Genomic DNA, 21,831 nt, shown 5'->3' with positions numbered 1-21,831 from the left:
AATGTAATTCATAAAGCTCTTATGGGAATAGATTTTAAGTCTTCCCTTCTCTTCCCCCAAATGCTGCATTATCTTACACTCAGAACTGTTTGTTGAAAGTACTGTAACATAATGCTTCTGGTGCTTAAATGTAAAATGTTTCCTCTCCATACTTAGTTATTTGAATGGTTGCATGACACTGAACCGTGCCGTAAATCAAGTCCTTCTGGATGGGAGAGAATTTGCTGAAAGTCCTTGCAAGGAGTTTCAAAGATAAACCGAGACTTTTCCTTGAGTTTCAATGCTTCCAGATAGTTGTTTATTAAGTCTTATCAGAGGAACAGAGCCACTAGCGTGACCCTGGTACAGCATAGAGCACAGAAAAGCAGGAGTGAGGGCTCTCCATCAAGATTTACACAGCCTTTTAAAGATATTTTAACCAATAGTTACTAAAAATGTACATTATTTTCACTTCCCTACAATTATTCAGTAACACGGCCGGGAACTGCGGCATTTTCTATCCCATCATTCCAAACTACTTTTACTGCAGAACATGGAGTAGTAGAAGGAGAAGTTTTAGAGAGCAACAACAATCCTCCATTTTGATGTTTTTTATTCTTATCTATTTACTACAGAGAGAAGCCCAAAACCTCTAAATTTTTCACCCTGTGACAATCTTACATAGTAGTCTATCACCTAATTCACACCACTGTGTATTCTAGTTCTTGTCTAACTGTTGGTAATTTTTTCCAAGGTTTGAAGCTAAAACAGTGTTGTTCAGGGGGGTAAGAACCCTTAAAAACAGGCAGAGAAATATTCTCAGCCCTCTGGGTTCCTACACTTGCATTGGAATGATTCAGACCTGAGTTGCTTATGTTAGGCCTAGCTTATTCTGTTTTAAGGCTGCAAGAGAAAGTAGACATAAGAACTCAGCTATATAAATGGAAATTGGTAGTTTGCATTGGTCTTATACAATGGACCAGATGTTTTAAAACTTTGTGGAAAGAGAAACTTGTGCCAGTGTTCTAATTTAACTGCGGTGTGTAGAGGTGAAAAAGTACCAACCATTGCTCTTACCTTTTCTTTAAGGAGTTTCGTTTTGATAGTAGTTTGTTAAATGCATGGGGGAAATAGTATCTTTATAGTGGCCTTCTGGCTTCTCTGACTAAGCATAAATCTGAAAGTATCCAACTTGCCGTTAAACGAGGGATTGCCGAAGTGACAAACAGCTGGACAGATTTAATGTAAAGACTGAATGCACACTGAGGGCATGCTCATGTGGTATAGTAATTACACGGAAACCAGGGGGTGTTTCAGTGGTGACAACTTCATAAAGTCATAGAATGGTTTGGATTTTAAGGGATCTTAAAGATAATCTATTTGAAAGCCTCATGCCATGGACAGGACACCGTCCAGGAGACCAGGTTGCCCTGATCTCTAGTTCTGCTGTTGTCATTGATTTTGCCAGATTTATTGGTATAAACTAGAAGTATAAATTTGCAGAGTTGAGAGTGTATGAAGAGAACTTAGTTAAGTTGTTCTTTCTTAAAAAGAAATATGTTAATAATCATTGAATACTATTGATACATTAAGTTCTTGAGAAATTAGAAATTTAATTACATGCCCAAGGTGTAAAAATGGAGTGATTTAATAAAATTGTAAGCTAAAGGAGCAGAAGAGGAATTTTCAACTATTGTGGGTCGAAGAATCTTACAGCTTTCCTAGTGGACTAAGAAATATGCCCATGTATATTAAGTTGATGCAATTATTTTGTTACAGTAGCACACACAGTAAAATACGATTTGTAATAATATAGTGGAAAATAATTTTGATATAATTCATGTCTTCTAGGTCTTCATCCTCCAGGCCCTCCATTGGCAAGACCTGTTCTTCCTCGAGAAAGAGGAGTTGTGGATAGAGTTATTGAATATTTGGTTGGTGATGGTCCTCAGAACAGGTAAAATGTTCTTTAAGAAATACCTAAGCACTTTGGGGAAAGGAAGCTTCTTAACCTTTTTGTTTAAGCCAGACACATCAAGGTTAAAAGAATTGCAAATGAACTTGTTCAAAATTTTCGTAATTAAGAAATGGTTCTTTCTCAATGATTCAGTTGAAATCTCTTTGCAGGGAAACTGCTAATATTTGGGCAAAACTAACCTCTGTTCTGAGTGGTATTAGCCGTGTGATACAAAGAAAAATCTGTACTCAAGTGGGTGAATGACTTATATTTTGAAATAAAAAAATATCAATTGCCTCAGCACTTTAGCTTTATATCTGCTATAAATGCCTTTCAGATGGCCTTCAGAACTATCCAGACATATCAGAACATAACACATTAACTGTGGTTACTTTTCATATTAACTGTATTCTAAAGAAACAAAAGCTTAATTTGTGTGTTGTTTTCTGACACTGATGATATTAAAAATATGTTGAACTGTGATTTAAAGTGTAGCTGCGAGTATTTCACAGTGGTTAAACCAACTTCAAAAAGTATTATTTAATCTACAGATGTAGTTTGCTTTCAAGGGTAATAATTTCATTGTGGACATCACCTTTTAGAAGAAAAGATCTAAGGTATTAGTCAATATGCAAGGTAAAATACATCTTCCTTCAATGTGTTTTTACTTAAAGGTATGTAATTATGTATTATTCATGTTTTCTAGGTATGCTCTTATATGTCAGCAATGTTTTTCTCACAATGGTATGGCTTTGAAGGAGGAGTTTGAGTATATAGGTAAGAGCTAATCTTTTTTAGACTTACTTGGTTTATGTTTCATAACAAACATGAATCATACTTCATTTTGGTTGCAGCTAAGTACTTAACTGACATTGTGACGTATCACTTCATGTGGGATATTTTTTGCTAACTTATTACTCTGTATCTTAAGATTTCCTTCAAGACTTAGAGAAGTACTTTATTGCAACCTCCAGGTCATGGATTTTATGTGTAGAAAACTATTCAGTAGAAATAAGCTTCCTCCAATACATCCCTGAACATTGCTACTGGCTATGAATGGTTCTCAGAAGGGTTTCATGTTGAGAAACTATCTGACATTAAAGTGTGCCTCTTTTAGCAGAACTTAAACTAAATTTTCCTTTGGCAAGAAGATCTTGGGGACGTATTGGAAAAAGTGGGAACAAGCCCTAGGGGCCTATACGTGAATTTATGGCTGACAATAACTTAAGACAGACACAGCTCTTTATTGAACACAGATGTTGTATTTTGCCTGCTTTCTACCACAAGTGTAAGCCTGATGCTTAAGAAACTATGGATTCTTAGCTAAATCTTCTATTTAATTTTGTTTTGTTTAATTTTGTGAGTAAATATACTGCACTGTAAGAATAAGCTAAATGTTTCCTATGAAACCAAAGATACGTAGTCTATATGTCATTTTAGTTCACAACTCCACTGTACCAGAAATTGCCACTTCCCTACTTGTCTTGGTGAGAGTGGGGAGGACAAAAATAGTTATTTAAGTATTAAATGGTATCCAGTACTTCTACAAAACAAAACTGCTTTTTCTTAATTAAGCGTCACTTGAGCAGAATGCTCCTCAAAAGGCAGAACGAGACATACCTTGTGGAATTCCTAACATCTCCTTACTCAGGTTGTGGCGAAAGTGGCATCTTAAGGGGAGGGAAAAAAATTCATCTGCCAACGTAATTCTTTTGTAGGAAAGAATAGAGCACCATGCGGCAACATCTGGTGCTACTGAATTGCATTATTTTGTTCATTGTGGTCAAATCTTTCACAGTGTTGGGCAGTACACAGTGCAGCAGAGCTTGAAAGTAAGCAGGTTTGCAAAAAGCAAATGCCTGCTCAATTTAGAGAAGGACCTGTATAGAACAGCATATGTAAATTTGATGAAGGTACTCTCTGGTACTGATAGTCACTTAGTTAACTCTCTGTTTTTAGTATTTTTGACCATCAGAAGATAGTGTAGGAATAAAGGTGAAATGTGAAGTTAATTAGTGAGGCTGCTTACTGGGTGTCTCTGTGTAGCATTTAGGTGTGCCTACTGCTTCTTCCTGAATCCTGCAAGAAAAACTAGACCTCAAGCTCCACGACTTCCAGACTTCAGTTTTGAAAGAAAGCAATCTACAGAATTGCGATCTGAAACTGAGCCTCTAGAACCTAGAGAGAGAAAGCCCCAGGAGACTCAGCAGACAAAAGGTATGTACTAATCTCGTGAAGTCTGCTCTTTTTTAAAAGTTTAATGAAATTCCCCATTGTCTCTCTCTGTTGAGCTAAGTTTTCTTGTAAGAATGACAACAGCTGAAATACTCAAAACCCTGCTCAAACAGGGTTCCTGGTGAGATGATCGATGACTGAAGTCTGTCAGTGTTTGAGGCATTTGGACAATGCCCTTAACATGCTTTAGCTTTTGATCAACCCCCAGTTGGTTGGGCAGTTGGCCTAGATGATTGTTGTTGGTCCATTCCAACTGAAATAGTACCGTTTATTCTGACTTCATAGTAAGTGCAGTTTATATATTTTTTCAGTTCTTGTCTCTGCTCCTAGCTTAGGTCGTTGATAGTAGAGTCTTCTTTCCTGTACCCTAAAATTTCTTCATATTGGTCATTGTCTTGTGCAAATGATGGCATAACAATTTTTTTCACTCTAATGTTACTCACAAACAGATAGAAAATAGCACTGTAAATTACAGAAATAGTTAAGGAGGGAGTATGTCCCAAAGTAGTTAACTTTCACTGTGTTTGGCAGGTCGTTTGGTTGAGGTGTGTTGGAATTTCTGCCTTTGTTCCTTTTGCTCTTTTCCTCAGGGCAGGAAAATCTAGTAAAACTGCCGTGTTTAATTTCAGGTAGTTCAAAGACAAATTGTCATTTTAATTTAACATAGTTCCTTTTGAGACATTTTATAGTCTGCAGATACAGTAGACATCTGGTGTACAGCCAACAGGAAGATGCAGTGTTTTAAAAGACTCCAGAAATCATGCTTTCAAACCAGAGGATCTCCAGTTAGATGTGCTGTTGAGTGCTTGATGGGACTTCACATTATTTTAAGCAGGGGTCCTGAGGGAAAACTATCAGATAGTGTGCAGCGCTGAGGTTCAGGCTACTGAACCACACAGCAACTGTGGGAAACTCTCACAGGGTAATAGAGTGCTTCTGCTTGATTATTTTTAACAGGGAGTACAAAATAACATTGGGCTTTACTTTCTGGCATGAGAAAGCTGCAAAAGAACAGTAGGGGAGTCATACCTAATGGTGGATGTCCTTGGGCATGGCCTCATGAGGGTGCATTGTAGTGAAAACCTGGTTGGTTTCTTTTCCTGTGCCATACTGCACTCTTACCTCAGTCCAAGTGCTGTTACTGACATGAAAGTAAGACTGAAATCGAATGGATGAAACGAAGAGAATGAAAATATCTCATTTTGTCTTAAATCATAGAATCATGATTAAGCGAGGGGAGGGTAGGTTAGTAGCTTCTTGCCTACTTTTGAATTTAGAAGATTCTTACAGAAAAAGACATACTTTGTTACTGGGATCTTTAAAAGTGTGCTTGTTTTCCTTTTTCTGACTCAAATAGAGATCCTTAAAAAAGGCTGCTCAACTCTTGTGTGCCTCAAGGGCTTCTGAGTATTATCCATTATTGCAGGTTTTTAGAGAGTTAAGGAGAGGTGCTTGCTAATTAATCTGGTATTATCGTTGAAAGAAATTATTATCAAACTGTGCCTATAATAGGTCTGAGATGCTGAGTCAGTCTATAGATGTTGTAAAAAATGTAAAATCTGGAGTATTAGTGTGAGATTGCTGTTTAAGCACTTCAGATGTAGGAATGAAAACTGCGAGAACTTGCTTTTTTTTGGAAGCAGAATTTTATCAAGCATTTCAGCAGAAAAAATAGGATGGATTTATTGCGGTAAATTTGATTTTACCAATTTACCTTTAATAATGAAAATTACTTGTTTTATTCTGATGTTGTCTTGTATTAATGTGCTGTTTTACTTAAAAACAGCAGGAAAAGAAACGACTGTGAGCTTCATTGCAGAGTTCTCTTTTCCTGATAAGAAGTATATGGTGAAATTTTGCAGCAGAGGCATAAGAAATAAGTAAGGGGTATACAGACTTTTGGTTTTCTGGGTTAAGTAGCTGATCTTTTCTGAATATTTATTCTCCAAGATGATACAAACCATTCTATTTTGGTAATTGCTAAGCAGCCAGACATAGAGTATGTCTTAGTATTTTACATAACTGTTATCTGAGAAATGTCTTGTTGATGTAGAGGAGGCCAGTGCCTGCTGTGACTTGCCACAAAGGAATCTCTTCTGAATGAAAAAATATTTTCCGTACGTCACTTTTTCCATCAGAACTGTAATATGAAACATAACTGCTTACATGCTATTGGGTTTTATTAGCAAATGAACATATCCCTTGATTGTAAGTTTAAGGTACAAAGCTATCATTGAGGTAGAGCTCTGGGGAAGGCTTTTGTTCACCTCAGTAAAATAGCTGCTGTCATAGCCAGAATAGAGAATATTTTCACTTACTGATGTAGACAAACATTAACGTCAGGAAACCAACTTCACCACAATGTTGACAACACAGGGGAGTACAACTCTTGTCTGTAATTCATTTAAACCATAGCTAACAGCAGTATGATGTGATACAGAAATGCTATAAATATTTTTTACCAGTCAGCTACTTTGACTAATGAGTAGAGCATGAAGCTAAGTCTTTTTTTCAGTTGTGTGCTCATGTAGTGACAAGCATGCTACATGGAACTCCTGTAGATAAGAGATCTGAAGAATGCTTATGGGGCATGCTGTTGGCACTGAACTTTGGAATTTTTTTTTAAACCTCTGGAAATACGGAGTCATCAGCTGTCAATCTGGTGCAGATTACTGGCACAAACATCATGCTTCCTTATTCAGCAGATTAATGTAGGAAATTTTGGTACCAGAGTGAAGAAATACACTTGAGCTCTTTTCTTACCCTTTCCATATATGGCTCAATTTTGACACCCCCTTCTCCCCCATCCCCCCCCCCAGTCAAAGGCTAGTTGGTTTTTGCATGTACGTTTCTTAAATGTACTGAGGTTTGGATCATATTGACAGAGCCAACGGGGAACCACTTTTAGCATCTTGATTAATTTTGCCTTACCTTTATTTAGTACTGTTATGCTGTATTCTTGATTCAGGTTTAGCATTTTGCAGTATTTTGAAACAAAATTGAAAAAAAAAAAAATTGCTCTGTCAGTGTTCTGTGTTGAATGTCCGGTGCTGATATTCAGAGGTTTTCATTAGATGTCTTTGAACTTCAGACTTCACCACAGTGGTCAGCACTTCATGGACTGCTTTATGTCATATCTGTAGATTTGCATGCAATTCCTTGACCATCTTGCTCAAATATTTTTATGATGATTTAATACTCTGTCACTTGTAAGGATTCTTGGAATACAGCAGCTGCTAGTATGTTTGAAAGGGTTTCCATTATAAAAGCAAGTGCAGAGACTTGGCTCGTTGTTCAACTGAAGGGTTCACAGTAATGCTCTACCAGAAATAATGCCATTTCAAGTGTTTGCTCACTGTGAGTTCTACAAGTGGAGCTTGGCTTTGGGCAAGTGTTACAGATGAAACAAACTTTTTCTGGGAATAAAACTGATGGAAGACAAAGGACTAATAAGGCTTGAACTCAATGATTTCTCAAGCAGACACAGGTCAACTCACCTTGAGTTTAATGACTTGTAAACAAGTTTTTTTTGATTTAAAAGTCTATTATGTTTCTAGTGAACCACAGTTCAGTTTTGCTGAGTAGCGTAAGTTGCCTTTTTGGTAGGACATAAAGGGTAGAGGGAATGCTGTGCTATTATCTGAATTGTTTCAAAGGTTTCACAAATAGCTTTCTCTGATATCAAAGCCAATAACAGATTACTGTGGGACACACATCCTTTAAAGATACTTCAGACATGTGGCACTATGTGGAAATCTGTCTTAAAGGGGAGCTCTAGTAGCAAAGAAAACTTGTCCCAAAGCTGCTTGAAAGCACAAGCAGCTATATTTTAGAGCAATTTCAACATTTTTATGAATTCCCACTTAACAGAGATTTTCTACTTAATTTAATAGTGATGCAGTATTGTGATTTCACTGGTTACACAGTGAGATGCTCTCTACAACAAGAGGAGGGGTGGCTGACTACTTACAATGTGAAGTCCATAGGCTTTCTAAGTACTAAGCATTAAGCAGGAGTGTTGGGGGGAAAAACTGCTGTAGCCAGGAGCAGGTTTTTTAAGGTTGCATTGCTGCAGCTCTTAAATATGCAGCAAGCATAGGGCTGTGTTTGTTGTTAAGATCATGTGAGTGAAGCTACATTCTTTGATAAAATCATGGATTAAGTATTACTCTTCAAGGACACTTACATTTTCTTTTGTCATCCTTTTAAGTTTGTAGTCAGAGCTTTCACTTGTTGGCTACTGCTCTCACAATGACTTTAATCGTGTAGTATTTAAATCAGGTTGACTTTGGGCAAGCTTTCCATTAATTGCTGTGTTTAAGATGGAATCTCTATGTATTTTTAATGAAGACTGATCATGTTTATGGTTGGAGTTAGCATCACTTACTCTGAATGCCCTTACTACTCATTTAAAGGACCTACTCTTTAGTTTCTTGTAACTTTCTCAGACTTAATTATAAGACCAAATTTTTCCATGTAAATTTGTATTACTGTATATTCTGGAGAGTTTCAAGAAGTTTAATCAAGAACAGAGTGAAGGGAAAATTAATAAAAAACCTGTCAATTTTTGCTTAAATAAGCAGTGTCTCCATACCTTTTAGTGAAATATAAAAATGAAAGCACCATCCTCTTCCTTTAAATATAGTTAGAATATGCATTTCATCAGGTTTTCTCCTTTCCATTAGAAGCTGGTGGCTGTGGTTGTCCCTAGGTCTTACATCAAAGATGTTGTAGATGCTTGGCATCCTTCTGATCAGACTGAGCAAACAGTCTCTTTACCTTTGTCAGAGTAAGAACAAGTCACTGCTGCAGAGTGCTAAGCATTATTCAGTTGAAGACTGCAGGACTGAAACTCTGTAAATAGGTAATGGTTGGGCTATGCTACAAATGAGTTGAGAGGGCATGGAGCTGCCTCTTCCTTGCATCCCATACTTTCTTTGACTCTAGCCTGAAGAGTAGCAATAAAGGAATGTAACTCAAGTGTGGACGGTTGGAGCAGGAAAATGCACAAACTTATTCATAGAATTTGAGGCTGAAGAAAAAATGCAGAGATGAGACAGAAAACTGACAGTTGGGAGATAAAGATTGAGCACAGACAGAGATGGGATCAAGATGGAAATTGAAGAGCAGGAAGAGAGAGTGGGATGGGCTGGAAAGTAACTGGGGACATTATTTTGCTTGGGCAGAAGTAGGGTTGAAAAATTTTGGAACAAGAAGCCAGGGCAGGTGTTGAGCAGCTTGTGGTTGAGAGAGCAGGGAAGGAACCAGGAGGTGAGTCAGCTGCAAACTTGCTAAAATGAAAGATCGAGTCTGAGAAAAGAATGGAGAAGCTGGGCTGCTCTGAGCAGTCTGAAATGAAGCCTGGAACTAGCTAGGTGGAGCTTTGTGTGGGAAAAGGGGTCTTAAGTTCTTGGTGACAGATGGCATTTGTACAAGGTCTGCTTGACATGGGTGTGCCAGCAGCTCCTCCACTCAGTCATGGGCCAAGAAGCCAGAGCAGTGCTTCTAAAGCTTTTGTCTCTGCTTGAATTCTGTATCAGCCTGAAGAGTCTGATTACTTTCAGACACCCAACACATTTAGATGAACACGAACACGTGGCACTTGACTGACACTGTTTTCCTCAGATGTTGGTATTGGGACCAGCACTGCATGATATCTTTGTCAGGGCATGGACAGTGGGATTGAGCACACCTTCAGCAGATTTGCTGATGGCACTGAGCTGTGTGGTGCAGGGAAGGGATTCCATCCAGAGGGACCTTGAGAGTCTTGAGAGGTGGGACTGTGAACCTTATGAAGTTCATTAAGGCCAAGTCCGAGGTCCTGTGTCTGGATCAGGGCAATCCCAAGCACAAATACAGGCTGAGCAGAGAAGGAATTGAGAGCAGCCATGAGGAGAAGGATGTGGGGATGTTGGTTGGCAGGAATCTCAACATGACCTGGCAATGTGTGATTGTAACCCAGAAAGCCAGCCATGTCCTGGATTGCATCAAAAGCATTGTGGCCAGCAGGGTGAGGGAGATGATTCTCTCCCTCTGCTCTGCTCTTGTGAGGCCCCGCCTGGAGAGCTGTGTCCAGCTTTGGGGGACTGACCTGGTTTCAGCTGTGATAGAGTTGATTTTTTTCTTAGTAGCTGGTACAGTACTTGGTTTTGAATTTAGTACAAGAATAACATTGATAACACATGGATGTTTTGGTTATTGCTAAGTAGTGCTTATTTTAAGTCAATGACTTCTTGGTATTTCATGCTTTACCAGCATGAGGTGCCCAAGGAGCTTTGGGGGGCATAGCCAGGACAGGTTATTCCAGGGTTATTCCATACCACAGAATGTCATGGAGAGTGTGTAAACTGGGGGACTTGGATGTGAGGGGCTGAACACTGCTGGGGCATGGGCTGGGCCTCAGTCAGCAGGCAGGGAGCCATTGTATTCGGCATCACATGTGTTTAATTTTTTTTCCTTTCTCTTTCCCCTGCCCCCCTGCTTAGATACAGTTATTTTTGTTGTAGTTGTTACTATCTTAATTTGTTGAATTATTAAACTGTTCTAATTTTAACCCTGGGGTTTAACTTTTTTTGTGATTCTCCTCCCCATCCCACCAGGGTGGCAGGAGGGTGGGTGGGGAGTAGGCAGGTGTCTGGGCTGCAACCCAGTTGCAGGCTGGGTTAAACAACAGGCCCCTGGCATAAGAAAGACATTCTCCTTTTGGAGCAAGTTTGGAGGAGGGCCACAAGCATGGTCAGAGGGCTGGAGCACCTGTCCTGTGATGACAGGCTGAGAGGGTTGGAGCTGTGCAGCCTGGAGAAGAGAAGGCTTTGGGGAGACCATAGAGCAGCCTCCCAGGATCTAAAGGGGTCTCAAGAAAGCTGGAGAGGGACTTTATACAAGGGCATATAGTGATAGGATGAGGCAGAATGGATATGAGCTGAAAGGGTAGGTTTAGGTTAGATATTGGGAAGAAATTTTTCACTGTGGAGAGGGATGAGACACTCTAACAGACTGCCAACAGAAGCTGTGGGTGCCCCATCCCTGGAAGTTTTCAAGGTGCAGTTGGATGGGGCTTTGAGCAACTTGGTCTAGGGGAAGGTTGGAACTAGACTGATCTTTAAGGTTGCTTCTAACCCAAACCATTCTATGATTCTATGCAGTTAGAAACATTTGATAAGGCTAACATTTTTGAGCTGTAACTTTGCATCAGTTTTGCAAACTGTTTGCATTCACAGTATGCATTAGTACTGTATAGTATTGACTAATACTAGTCAATAAATCAACTGCCATCAGCAATGCCATTCTACAGTACCTTTGTGTCATTTAGTGCAACCGCATTCAGTTTTTCAGTGCTTTTGCTTACTTCAAAATATGACTTTTCATATGCTACTGAAGTCCTGTTGTGAAGCTGGAATTTACTTTAGAGGCAGTACTTAAAATAAATGTTTTTGATCTTAAAAATACATGTGTTAATCGAAGAAAGTCCCATCCCAGATGAAGAATAAGTATATTCCTGTTCAACCTTCCTGCACTACTCCATGGAAGACAGAATATGTAGTAATTTTCATTGGCTGGTTTGATATGTTTGTTAGGGTTGGTTTTATGGGTTTTTTGGTTGGGATTTTTTGGGTTTTTTGGTGTTTTAATTTTTTTCTGGGTATCAGACTCCTTACATTTAAAATAGTTTCCATCAAGTAGAATGTTTTAATTTGTGTACAGATTGAACCCTTATTAAAAAAATAAAACAGTTGGTGAAACTGACATTACCAAGCACAAAGAAACTGAATTAACATGTGTCTAACATCTCACATTAGTGAACAAGCTTAGAAAGCTTCTGTTGAGGGTGAATGTATGCAAATAATAAAGTATTTTTCTAGTGGGAGCTAAGCTCTTTTCCATAGTATTTTCTTTTTTTCCTTAAATTTTAATTGTTTTACCTGTGACTGTCTTAGAAAAATCAAATTTTTTACGAGTTGAGAACATCGTGCAGTTACTAGTCAAAACCTGTATGTGATTGCAGAATGTTTCATTTGCTTTTTAAGAATATTAGTTGCCTCTTAATTTCTGGAAATGTAATTTTGCTATTTTGTAATTTTTCTTTTCACAGAATCTGAAGATGATGTGGCCCAGATCGTTGAGACAAATGACACAGATGATAAAGCACCAAGTTCTGAGCATCTAAATGATAAGCTAGCTGAAGAAGTTGAAAAAGAAGCAGAAAACGTTTCAGCAACTGAAGAGACTATTTCAGAGTCTGCTTCAGCTGAACAAAGTGAAGAATCTTTAATAAAAGCAGAATAAAGTACTTCAAGTGCCTTCTGTAGCTAGTTTTTAGCTTTGTTCATGCCTGTTGTTACTATTCAGGTGAGCTTTTTTTTTAATGGTACAACTTAATAATCTTGCTTGGGCTTAAACTGCCTCAACTGCCACAGTGTGTCAAAGCTATGTGTAAAAGTGGGTATTGTAAACTAAGCATGTCTCTTTAAGTTAACACATAGACCATGTAGTTGGTTGAAGCTTAACAGTTGTAGCCCTTGTTTAGTTTGCGTCTTGAAAAACTTCGAAGTACAAGCTTTGCTAAGGGTGACTTACAGTTTGACATCTCTTTAACTGTCACACATAAAGAGCAATTACTGATGGCATCTGACCTAGTAAGTTTGGTCTAGTGAACTTAAGATACTTTTTAATGCTGCCTTGTTAAAATGGATTGAGTACATGTTTAATACACAGATGTTTACAAGCTAAAGGGTCATCCGACATTTGACTTAAGCATATGGAAGTGTCATTGCAGTGGTGTTAATATTATTCATTGTCTAACTTTTTGACAGAATTCAGTTAAATGGCACTTGGATAAATGGCATCTCCTTTGGTGTTTGTGTTGTAGATGAACCAGAGGCACCTTCATGCAAAACTATTTTGTGTTTACATAAAATATAGAAAGTCTCTGCACTCGATTGTACTTGAATACAAAGCACTATTTATACCTGTACAATAATTACAAGATATAAGTGAATTTTGTGCCTTTGTGTATTTTGTTAAAGGAAAATAAAGACATCTAGCAGCATTACTTGCTTTGTGATTCCTAAAACTGAAGAGAGTTCGTTCTGCTGTATGCAGCTATTCTGCCATTACTTTGTGCAAGTTCAGAAGGAGTGTGCCACCTTAAAAAGGAGCATGTCTGTATGTAGCTAAGGTGGCTCTGATAGAATAGAAATAGATCCCTGATGGAAAGGGAAAGCGCATGTGCATTTGTCAAAAGGCTTCTCTAACTGTACCTAAAACTTGTTACTATTTAATGTTACAATTGCAATGAATATTTGCTGCTGGAGTACTGAAGATTTTTTTTTTTTTTTTTTTTTTTTTATTGCATTGCTTTTTAAGATAAGGACATTTGTTACACATTTCCTGTTAAATGTAACAGCTGGGATCCTGGATTAGAAGTTTTCTGTCTGTGAGGTACCTAAGTCAAACAGATATTTTTTTTAGAAATAAAAGCTGACAATATGTAACTTGGTTGATTTAGTAATACTTCTGATAAAAGTATTATTTTGTGCAGTGTTCTGTATCTTACTACAGAAAGAGGGGAAATTTCAAAACCAGTTTTAATCTGTTGTCTTGGTTCCAAATGGAAATGGTTTTTACACTGTGAAGACAACAAACCCCATAAATCTCACTATCTTAAGAGTCTTCTACAAGAAAAGCATGTTTCTAAATGTGACCTTAATATCCATGTCTTTATGCAAGACATAATTGTTACATGAACAACAATGCTTAATTTTGTTTTTCAAATACATGCTTAATTTTCTGATTCTTTGGGGATAGTTTAGAAGCTCAGCCTTGCATCAGTCAGAATCAAGTTTGGTCTGTATTTAGATTACAGAGGAATTTTTTTTCTGCTTCCCTATGTAAATTGCAATTAATATTTTAATTACTGAATTTTAATTATTCTTAATAGACAGAATGTAGGCATATGATTAAAGGAGTACTTATAGGTGCTTGTCCATACTTACATAAACAATTAGCAAATAAGCATTTTGTGTGTGACTGTCTTAGTTGGGAATACAAAGAAAACAGTCTCTTTTCCAAACATGTTGGACAGTATGAGAAAAGTAACAGGGTACAAAGTGATAGGGGAATTAATCTTTTAATACTTCTAGAGAATATATTTTAGATTACAGAATTTATTTAAAATGGAAATAATTTTGCCTGAAAGGTGGCGAAGCTTATTTATTGTTTTGTAAGTTGTTAATCTCTACACTGCACTTTGTACCTCACTGATTTATCTGTTTAAAGGCTTATTTCTTTGGAGAGAAAAAAATCACAGACCATGTGAGTAAATCAGTACAGTTAACTGTTGGATGTGCTTACATTATAAGCTCTAAAAACAAGTAAAATTTGATATCCTAATCCATCAAAGGGGATATGAAGGCATGAATTGCTGTCAGTTCAGAACTTAAGGTTACTCTAGGCACAGATATTACTTCCTTTTAAAAATGTACATTTGAAGTGTCTGGTCTTTTGTAGAGGAATTTTAGGTCCCTTCCATGACAAACAGTGGCTGAGCTGTTATGCATGTAATATCTATAGAATTGACTGAGAAAACTGTTGATATTGGATCTATATATTAACAATGTTTTAATTAGCCTGGGACATGTATATTTTCACATGTCCTGCATTTGCCAAAGAAACTGATGCTTCTTAGGATTTTGGGAATATGAACTTTTTTTTTGAAAAAGGAGACTCAGTATTTGGAGTGGGGTGGGGTGTTATTTCTCCCAAGATTCTTAAATGAGACATGAGCAACTTCCCACAGAAGGGATTGGTACTTTTTGTTTAATATATCACTGAAGGATCAAGTAGAGACAGTCAACTGATGTGAAAACAAATACTTTTTAGAATGTGAAAACCTGCTTTGTGACCTAAAAATGCCTAAAACTTTTGAGCACAGGAAGATGAAGTCCGTTTTAAGTGCATGATAGAATTTTCTGAAAGACTTTCATACTTTAAAAAGGTGTCTGAGCAGTCATTTCCATTAACTGCTTCAGAAGGCTTGAAGATTATGTTAAGGATGCCCTAGAATTTCGGTAGAGAAAGATCTATTTTTAACTTTCTAGGTTTTCAGGGTTTTAAAGTAGCTCTAGTAAATGCGGGCACAGGGTTAATCTGTGGGTTAATTCAGGCTCATGATGATACATATGACTGTTGTAGACTGAGCTTTTCTCAATTTACAGTAAGCATTTGCATGTTACTCCTGCCAAGTGTGGGTGCCCCAGTCCTGATACGAATATGAGAAGAGGATTCTGTTTCTGCAGCAATCGCTTCTTGGCTTCTGTGTACTCTAAGTGTGGCAATAGTAAAAGGTACCTGTCCAACAGGAGTTGAATCGAAATCCAAAAATACCTGTAAATGAACTGCTGTAGCCACACTTAGTCATGTCTTTGTAACTCCAGAAAAACCTTGGAAGTAGGAGTATGTAGGCAAAAAAAGTACGGTAATTGTCAGTCATGTTTAATCCAGTTGCAGTTTGACTCTTAAGGATGGAAGAAAGTAGAGGGAAAAAAATAAATACTGGGGTTCCATGTTTTGTTGTCTTCTGACTTCTTGGCATGTACTTGAATCTCAATTTTTTCAAAAGTACTGAGACTTCTCACAGGACCAGACTTCTAAGATGTCATAGGAGCCCCATTTCTTTCTGTGGCTGGGATGAAAAGCAAAATTAAGTTGGGTAGTGAAGTAATACTTAGCAAGCTTGTTGGTGCAGTGTTTTTATTGACTGGAATATTGTGAATAACTGCAGAGATCTCCTTGTATTTAAATATAGTTTATAAATTAGGGAGGAGCTATCTCGGCTGCTTAAAAACTCTGGCACAAAAGACAAATGAGTATTCTAGTTCAAAATAAATTGAAATGGGGCAGTCAAATTTAAATTTTACTTGGAAGTGAGCAGAACAGGGTTAAAAAAGGCAATATTATTTTAAATTCTAGTACTTCTTCTAAAGGAGAACACAATTGATTGCCCTTCGACATTCTGACATAATTAAAACTTTTAGTGGAATCTAAATGACGATTTCTCAAAAAATCTGTTTAGCCTCCATGCAGGAAAAAGAAGCTCCCAAGGAATGGCAAATGAAGATAATGTAGAAAGCTGATGGTTTAGGAATGGTTAGAGATTATCAAAAGCAAGTAACTAGGGTTGGGTATGGTTGCCTTGAAGTCAAGAAGATTGAACCCCAAGGCAGTTGGAAGACTTAAAAGAATGACAGAGTCATTCATGAGGGAAACATATAGGGGGGAGGGAAGATATAATGTTTTTTTTATTTTAGAACAGAGTCTTAATCAAGAAATAAAAAATACGTGCTTGAAGAGATTTTTTTCAGAAAACGTAGTAGGGTTTGGCTGTTACCACATGGCAGTACATAACTCAGGTTAATATCATGTTCTTATGTCAGAAATAATAGGGATGCAATTGACAAGGAATCATATTGGAGAGGTTTGTTTGCTTTTTAGAATTAATTCCAGAATAAGTGTATGACAATCACTTGGTAGAAAGAAGCTGTCTCGCTATTATGAGAGATTTATAACCTTTTTAACCTTCAAAGGCTAGGAGAAACATTTCTGTGTTGGTACATGGTTCTGAACTTAGCAACGTTTGTGCACTTGTGGATTTGTGGTGCTGGAGGAGTGAGTAGGCTAGAGGAAACTTCCATTATTCAATAGCTAAGTCTGCTATTAAAAATTTTAAAAGTCTTAATCTCTATAAAGTCTGAACACATTCAGTACAAGAGTAGTGGATGTAAAGAAAGTTTAGAGTAAGCTGCTTCTCCTTATTTATTCTGCTTCTGGAATGAGGTTTTGTTAGGTCTTCTACAATGAGGAAGGCTGTTCAGGGAGTAAGGAATGTCTTGTATGGGAATGTTGCACTAGAACAATAACCTTAAAGATCCATTTTGTGTCTTTGGCAAATAATCATTTGACCAGTTCACTGAGTGTCTCATGCAAAATCTTTAGGCCTTCATTTCCTTCCGTGTCTTACAGACTGTTTTTTGTTTTGGTTTGTTGTTTTTTTTCCCCTAATCTCTCTAAGAGGTTCTTTCCTGTCCAATCACATGGTTAAAAGTTAATGCCTCAGATGTCAGCATCTCATGTTTCAGTTCCCTTCTAGAATTGGTAAATGCAACCCTGTCCAGATTTCTGGTGTAGTAAGGCTCTGAAGGAGACTGTACAGAAAACATGTATGCCTAATACAGGCTAATTTAAAAAAAGGCTGCAGTACATCAAGTGCATAAACATTGGTGGAGAGTAAGTTTTTTAGGAATTAAAACTGGAAGTTTGAAAATTCCTAATAATTTGGACAAATAGCCTTGCAGAAGGCATTAGATTTAAAATGACATTGGAGAATGAGAGGGCAATAAAAGATTGCTCCATGACCAGTGGATTGTGTTTGATTGATGACATGTGCTTTCTTATTATTAAGAGTGTATTTAATGGCAATATGTGGATGGCAGAGATTTTTGGCGGTTGTCAGAAAGTTTTGATTCACTGATAGGAAAACATGCGTGAAATGCTTACTGGTCTTTGGCAGTGCTCCTCTCTTCCATGGTGTGGCCTTTAGGTGGAATTTATATATCTCAGGTTTGTGGAGGGTGATGAAGGCAAGGAATTACAGCTGATTGGGTTGACTGGCATAGAGTGGTTGGCTCCAGGCCCTGGTGTGTGGTAATGCACCAAAGTGTCTGTCAAACTGTAAACTTCCATCAGAAACGTGTCCTAGTTGAGTTTGTCTGATAGTCTGAACTTCAGTGTACTTCATGCTTTGGATTCTGGGTGTTTGGAGGAAAAGGATGGCATCCTGAGTAGGTGGGAATTTCTTAGCACTAGGTTTTTACTAGAGGTTTGTTTACACAACAAATAGAATAAGCTCTAATAGTGTTTAGCAATAGGAGCTGCTACCCTCAAGCATTAAAAAAAAAAAAGAAATTGAGTTGTCCCTTAAGATCACAATTCTCAAGGAATTTGACTTCACCATTGCTTTTGATTTGTGGAACTTTCTGGGGTCTTGTCAGGTCACATTCAATCTTTTCTCTGAAAGAATAACGATTCTGTGATTCTATGAAGAATAAGACCGAGAGAGGTATATGATAGGCAGGATAGTGAGAAGGGCTTTAAAATGAAATGTATTGATTATACAATAATTTGTTCCCAAACCATAGGGTTTTGAGATTAAAGCAAACACTTCAAAGATTCTCGATAGATTATTTAACTTTGGAACAGTGAAAAATCTAAAGCACTGTATCATAATATAACTTTCAAGGTTGCATAAAATCAATTTGATCCTGACTTAAATTTTTGGTTAGAAGGGGGTGTCCTGACCAAGTCTCATAATACTGGTTATTTTTCACAGTAGTCACCGTGGGAATAAACCTATTTCAAGACTGCCACTGTATATGCCTCACATTGTACTGCTAGGATTTTCAGTGAACAATTACTAATGTTTTTCAGGAGGGCTTCGTAAGCCTCTGCCACTGTGAAATCATGTATTCTCCTTTTGTTGTGTGACAAAAATAATTTGCAAAAGGGAGATTGCAACTGCCAGGGAGGAATACATGCAGCAAAATCTTGAGATAATCAGATATAGGAGAAAACAAGGGGTGCAGATACTGGAGAGCTGACAATTTTGGGTATTCAATTTGTAAATTCAAAGTCATCTCTAAATTTGTAACTTATGTTGAAATAATAATTCTTTCTCTCTTTCTTTCTCCATTTTCCTGCCTCAATGAAAATAGAGAAGCTGAATTTGTAGAAAACTCAAGCAACAAAGACCTTCCAGCTCTTCTCAAGTGGTCTGCCCTCTAATTCCTTGCATCACTTCAAGGACTTCTGCTCAGTTGACGAAACTTAATTTTGACTTGTTCAGCACTCAAAAACATTTTACAAAACCACCAGGAAAATTCATTTTAAGCAAACTGTTTTGAATGATGTTTTAAAGGAAATGTGAAAGTTGTTATTTCTTTAGGAATGTTTGTACTTGTATTTTTTGTATGTTGAGCTTTTATTTAAACAGGAGATCCTGTATATTTATAGATGCTATTGTTGTAATAGCCTTGTTGCATTAGTAAAGGGTATGTGTGTTTTTGTACTATAAATAGTATCTTTAATCAGAAGTATCATTTTAATCCTAGCTGTGGCCTTCACTAATACATCACCTGCAGTTCAAATTCCATTAAAATCAATGGCAAAAACATTCATTAGTGTGAGTTCTTAGGCTCTAATAGACTTCATGAAATGTCTGTCTTAGCTTTTCTGCTTGTAACTGAGAAAACATTTGAGCTTGTGCTCTCCCCTTTTGAAATTTACTATTTTACCAAATGAAGCAGATTTTAAAGCATATGAAATTAAATTGCATAGCTTATTTGAATATATGCTGTCTTTGCTGTGTATGTAACTTCTCAAGAAAAAAATTGATTATGAAAAAGCTATTTATTTACCTGAGCTTAATTTATGATTTAAAGTGATAATTCTGTTTAACAGTTCTGTCTGTGCTGGCTGTACTCAATCAACTTGAATTTCGTAGTTATTTGGCTTTTTTTAAGGACTGCATGTTACAAAAAAAGAACGAGGGTGCCCCTGCCTCTTTAGTGCAGTCCCTGCCCCCCAGTTGGACTGGCATATGTAGGAGAAGAAAGTTGTTCAAGGCTGAGTAGTTTCTGATAAGACCCATTTATCTGTGCTACAACCAATTGGGAGAACTCCTGGCTCATGGCATGAGCAGCCAGCTCTCCACCCTCAGAGGTCAGGCTGGCACAGGACTGCAAAATGTTGTGTGCGCTGAAGTAGAGGCAAGGAAAACCTGCCTTGACTCAGGATTGAAAGTATGTGGCAGCTTCAGAGGGAATTGTGGAGTTGCAAAGATGCTGACTTTGACCCACGATTCCATAGACTTTTCAGGGTGGGTGTTACAGGTTTTATTGTATCTAAATGGTGATTTATGTCCTTATTCCTCCATTATTGTCCACAAAGTACTGCCCTGTGTCACAGGCCTGTATCACCTAATTTTTTCAGGCTGTTTCATTTTCATTAGCACAGCTGCTTTAGCTTGAGATCAGTGTACTGCACCTCATTGATAATCTAAGAGGGTATTAGATGCACAGAAGTGACACGTAACCCTGTCAGTCTGGCTTGATTGACCCCTCAGCTTCCAAAACATGGGTTCTTTTTTTTTCTAAACCCACGTTAGCCCACATCCATTTTTGCACATATTCTGGGCAGTTTAAAGGTTGGTCGGATTCGAATATTGCTCTTTCAAATTTGATAATGTATGAGTGCAGAACTGTGACCTTTGATACGTAGTAATACATCAACATGACATGAACAGTAAGTGCAGCAATTACCTTTACTACGCTTCAGATTGTGTTTTAGTTCTCATCTTGCAAGCAATTATTTCAGGAAAAGAGGGATGCCTTTAAGTTAAATATTTTTTGCAAATAGAATAAGTGCAGAAATTAATCTCTGGGGACTTTCTGATTTACAGGTGAACATTTTCAAATGAATCTTGGCTTTCAAATTAACATTGTTTTAGTGGTAGAAAGGAGTCTGGTGCCATTGGCTTTTACCGTACTTTTTTTCTGGGAGAGTTTCTTTAACGATTTTTGTTGTGTTCTAATGTAATCTAAGTTTCATATTCTAATTTATGGCTAAAGCCTGATCCTGCAGGCAGTTGGCATGTCACTGTGTTCATGTTGGTCCCATGATAATACTCGTGAGTTGGTTATGTGCATGGTAATAATGCAAGTTTACATGCTTTTAAGTGCCTTTCAGAACATCAGAGCATCTCAGATGTGCATCACATACTGATGTAAGAGGCTGTTTTTAGGTACCCCAGCAATGTTTCATTGAGCAGATCAAGATACATTTGGTTTATTTCCAGATGTTCTTTCTCGCTTGTTATAAATTATTTGTACAATGATAGTGCACAACTACTACCTGGTAGTGCTATAAAAACACAAATCAATACTCCTTGCCAAAGAGCATAAGGCCTTGAGAGGACTGATAGCAGTTGTGGTTTCTGTTCTGTGGACTAAGAGTCAGAATAAAATTACTGTGTCATTCTGAGCAAGCAATTGAGTAACCATTGAATGGTGACTTTCTGTCACTGTTGTCTACCACAACCTGGACTCAAAGGAATAATTTGAAGTAGAAGTTCATGTTCTTCTGAAATGCCTGCCTCCTCAGTAGCCAAGCGCTGAGCAGTGTTGGTGTGCTGGAGTTAGGCACTGAACTTTAATTCAGGAGCTGTGGAAATGTTTATTTTGTTCTGTATTGAGACGAAATCAGCACCTTTTGCAATGTCTTTTTTTAAACTGTCAAAAATCTAAACTCCTAGTCCCCAGTACCATTTGGCCATTCTGGGGCACAGAAGGCAGCTGACCCCAGTGGCTGATGTGGAATAGGAACTGAATTGAGCCAGTCCCTTGCAAACCTACCATGAGCAGAAGGGTGCTTTTGCTAGGCTGGGTTTGTCATTGAATTCCTGCCTGTGGAGGTTGCTCTCTTGTTGTACATATGCACTTGTTGCAGCTTGATAAAACTAAAAACTTTTCTAATGCAATGGAAAGGTGTCTTTAACAGATTTGCTCATTATTTTCTAGCAAGAGAAAATTCTTAATTATTGTGGTGGT

At 37.6% G+C, this 21,831-nt stretch overlaps 1 protein-coding gene across 4 annotated transcripts in view; it reads left to right on the top strand.

Annotated features, from left to right (window-relative positions):
- The window catches only part of LOC121673545 (endoplasmic reticulum junction formation protein lunapark-like), a 46,932-nt gene extending 27,361 nt beyond the window's left edge, over positions 1-19,571 (top strand). For 2 of the 4 annotated variants that reach the window (XM_042046913.1, XM_042046911.1), the window contains exons 9-12: positions 1,831-1,936; positions 2,643-2,713; positions 3,983-4,153; positions 12,264-13,223. In XM_042046913.1, coding sequence (XP_041902847.1) covers positions 1,831-1,936; positions 2,643-2,713; positions 3,983-4,153; positions 12,264-12,457 — 542 coding nt within the window. In that variant the 3' untranslated portion in view covers positions 12,458-13,223. Of the gene's footprint in view, positions 1-1,830; positions 1,937-2,642; positions 2,714-3,982; positions 4,154-12,263; positions 13,224-18,930 lie in introns of those variants that run through there. The other 2 variants (XR_006019231.1, XR_006019232.1) reach the window with 2 other exon arrangements.
- The last annotated feature ends 2,260 nt before the right edge of the window (positions 19,572-21,831 follow it).

The sequence above is a fragment of the Corvus kubaryi genome, unplaced genomic scaffold (assembly GCF_017639235.1).
Source record: "Corvus kubaryi isolate FWS band 111438036 unplaced genomic scaffold, C.kubaryi_AGA036_p1.0 65484, whole genome shotgun sequence".
NCBI lineage: Eukaryota > Metazoa > Chordata > Aves > Passeriformes > Corvidae > Corvus > Corvus kubaryi.
The sequence above is the reverse complement of the archived record's forward strand: the minus strand, read 5'-3'. Positions and strand labels throughout refer to the sequence as shown.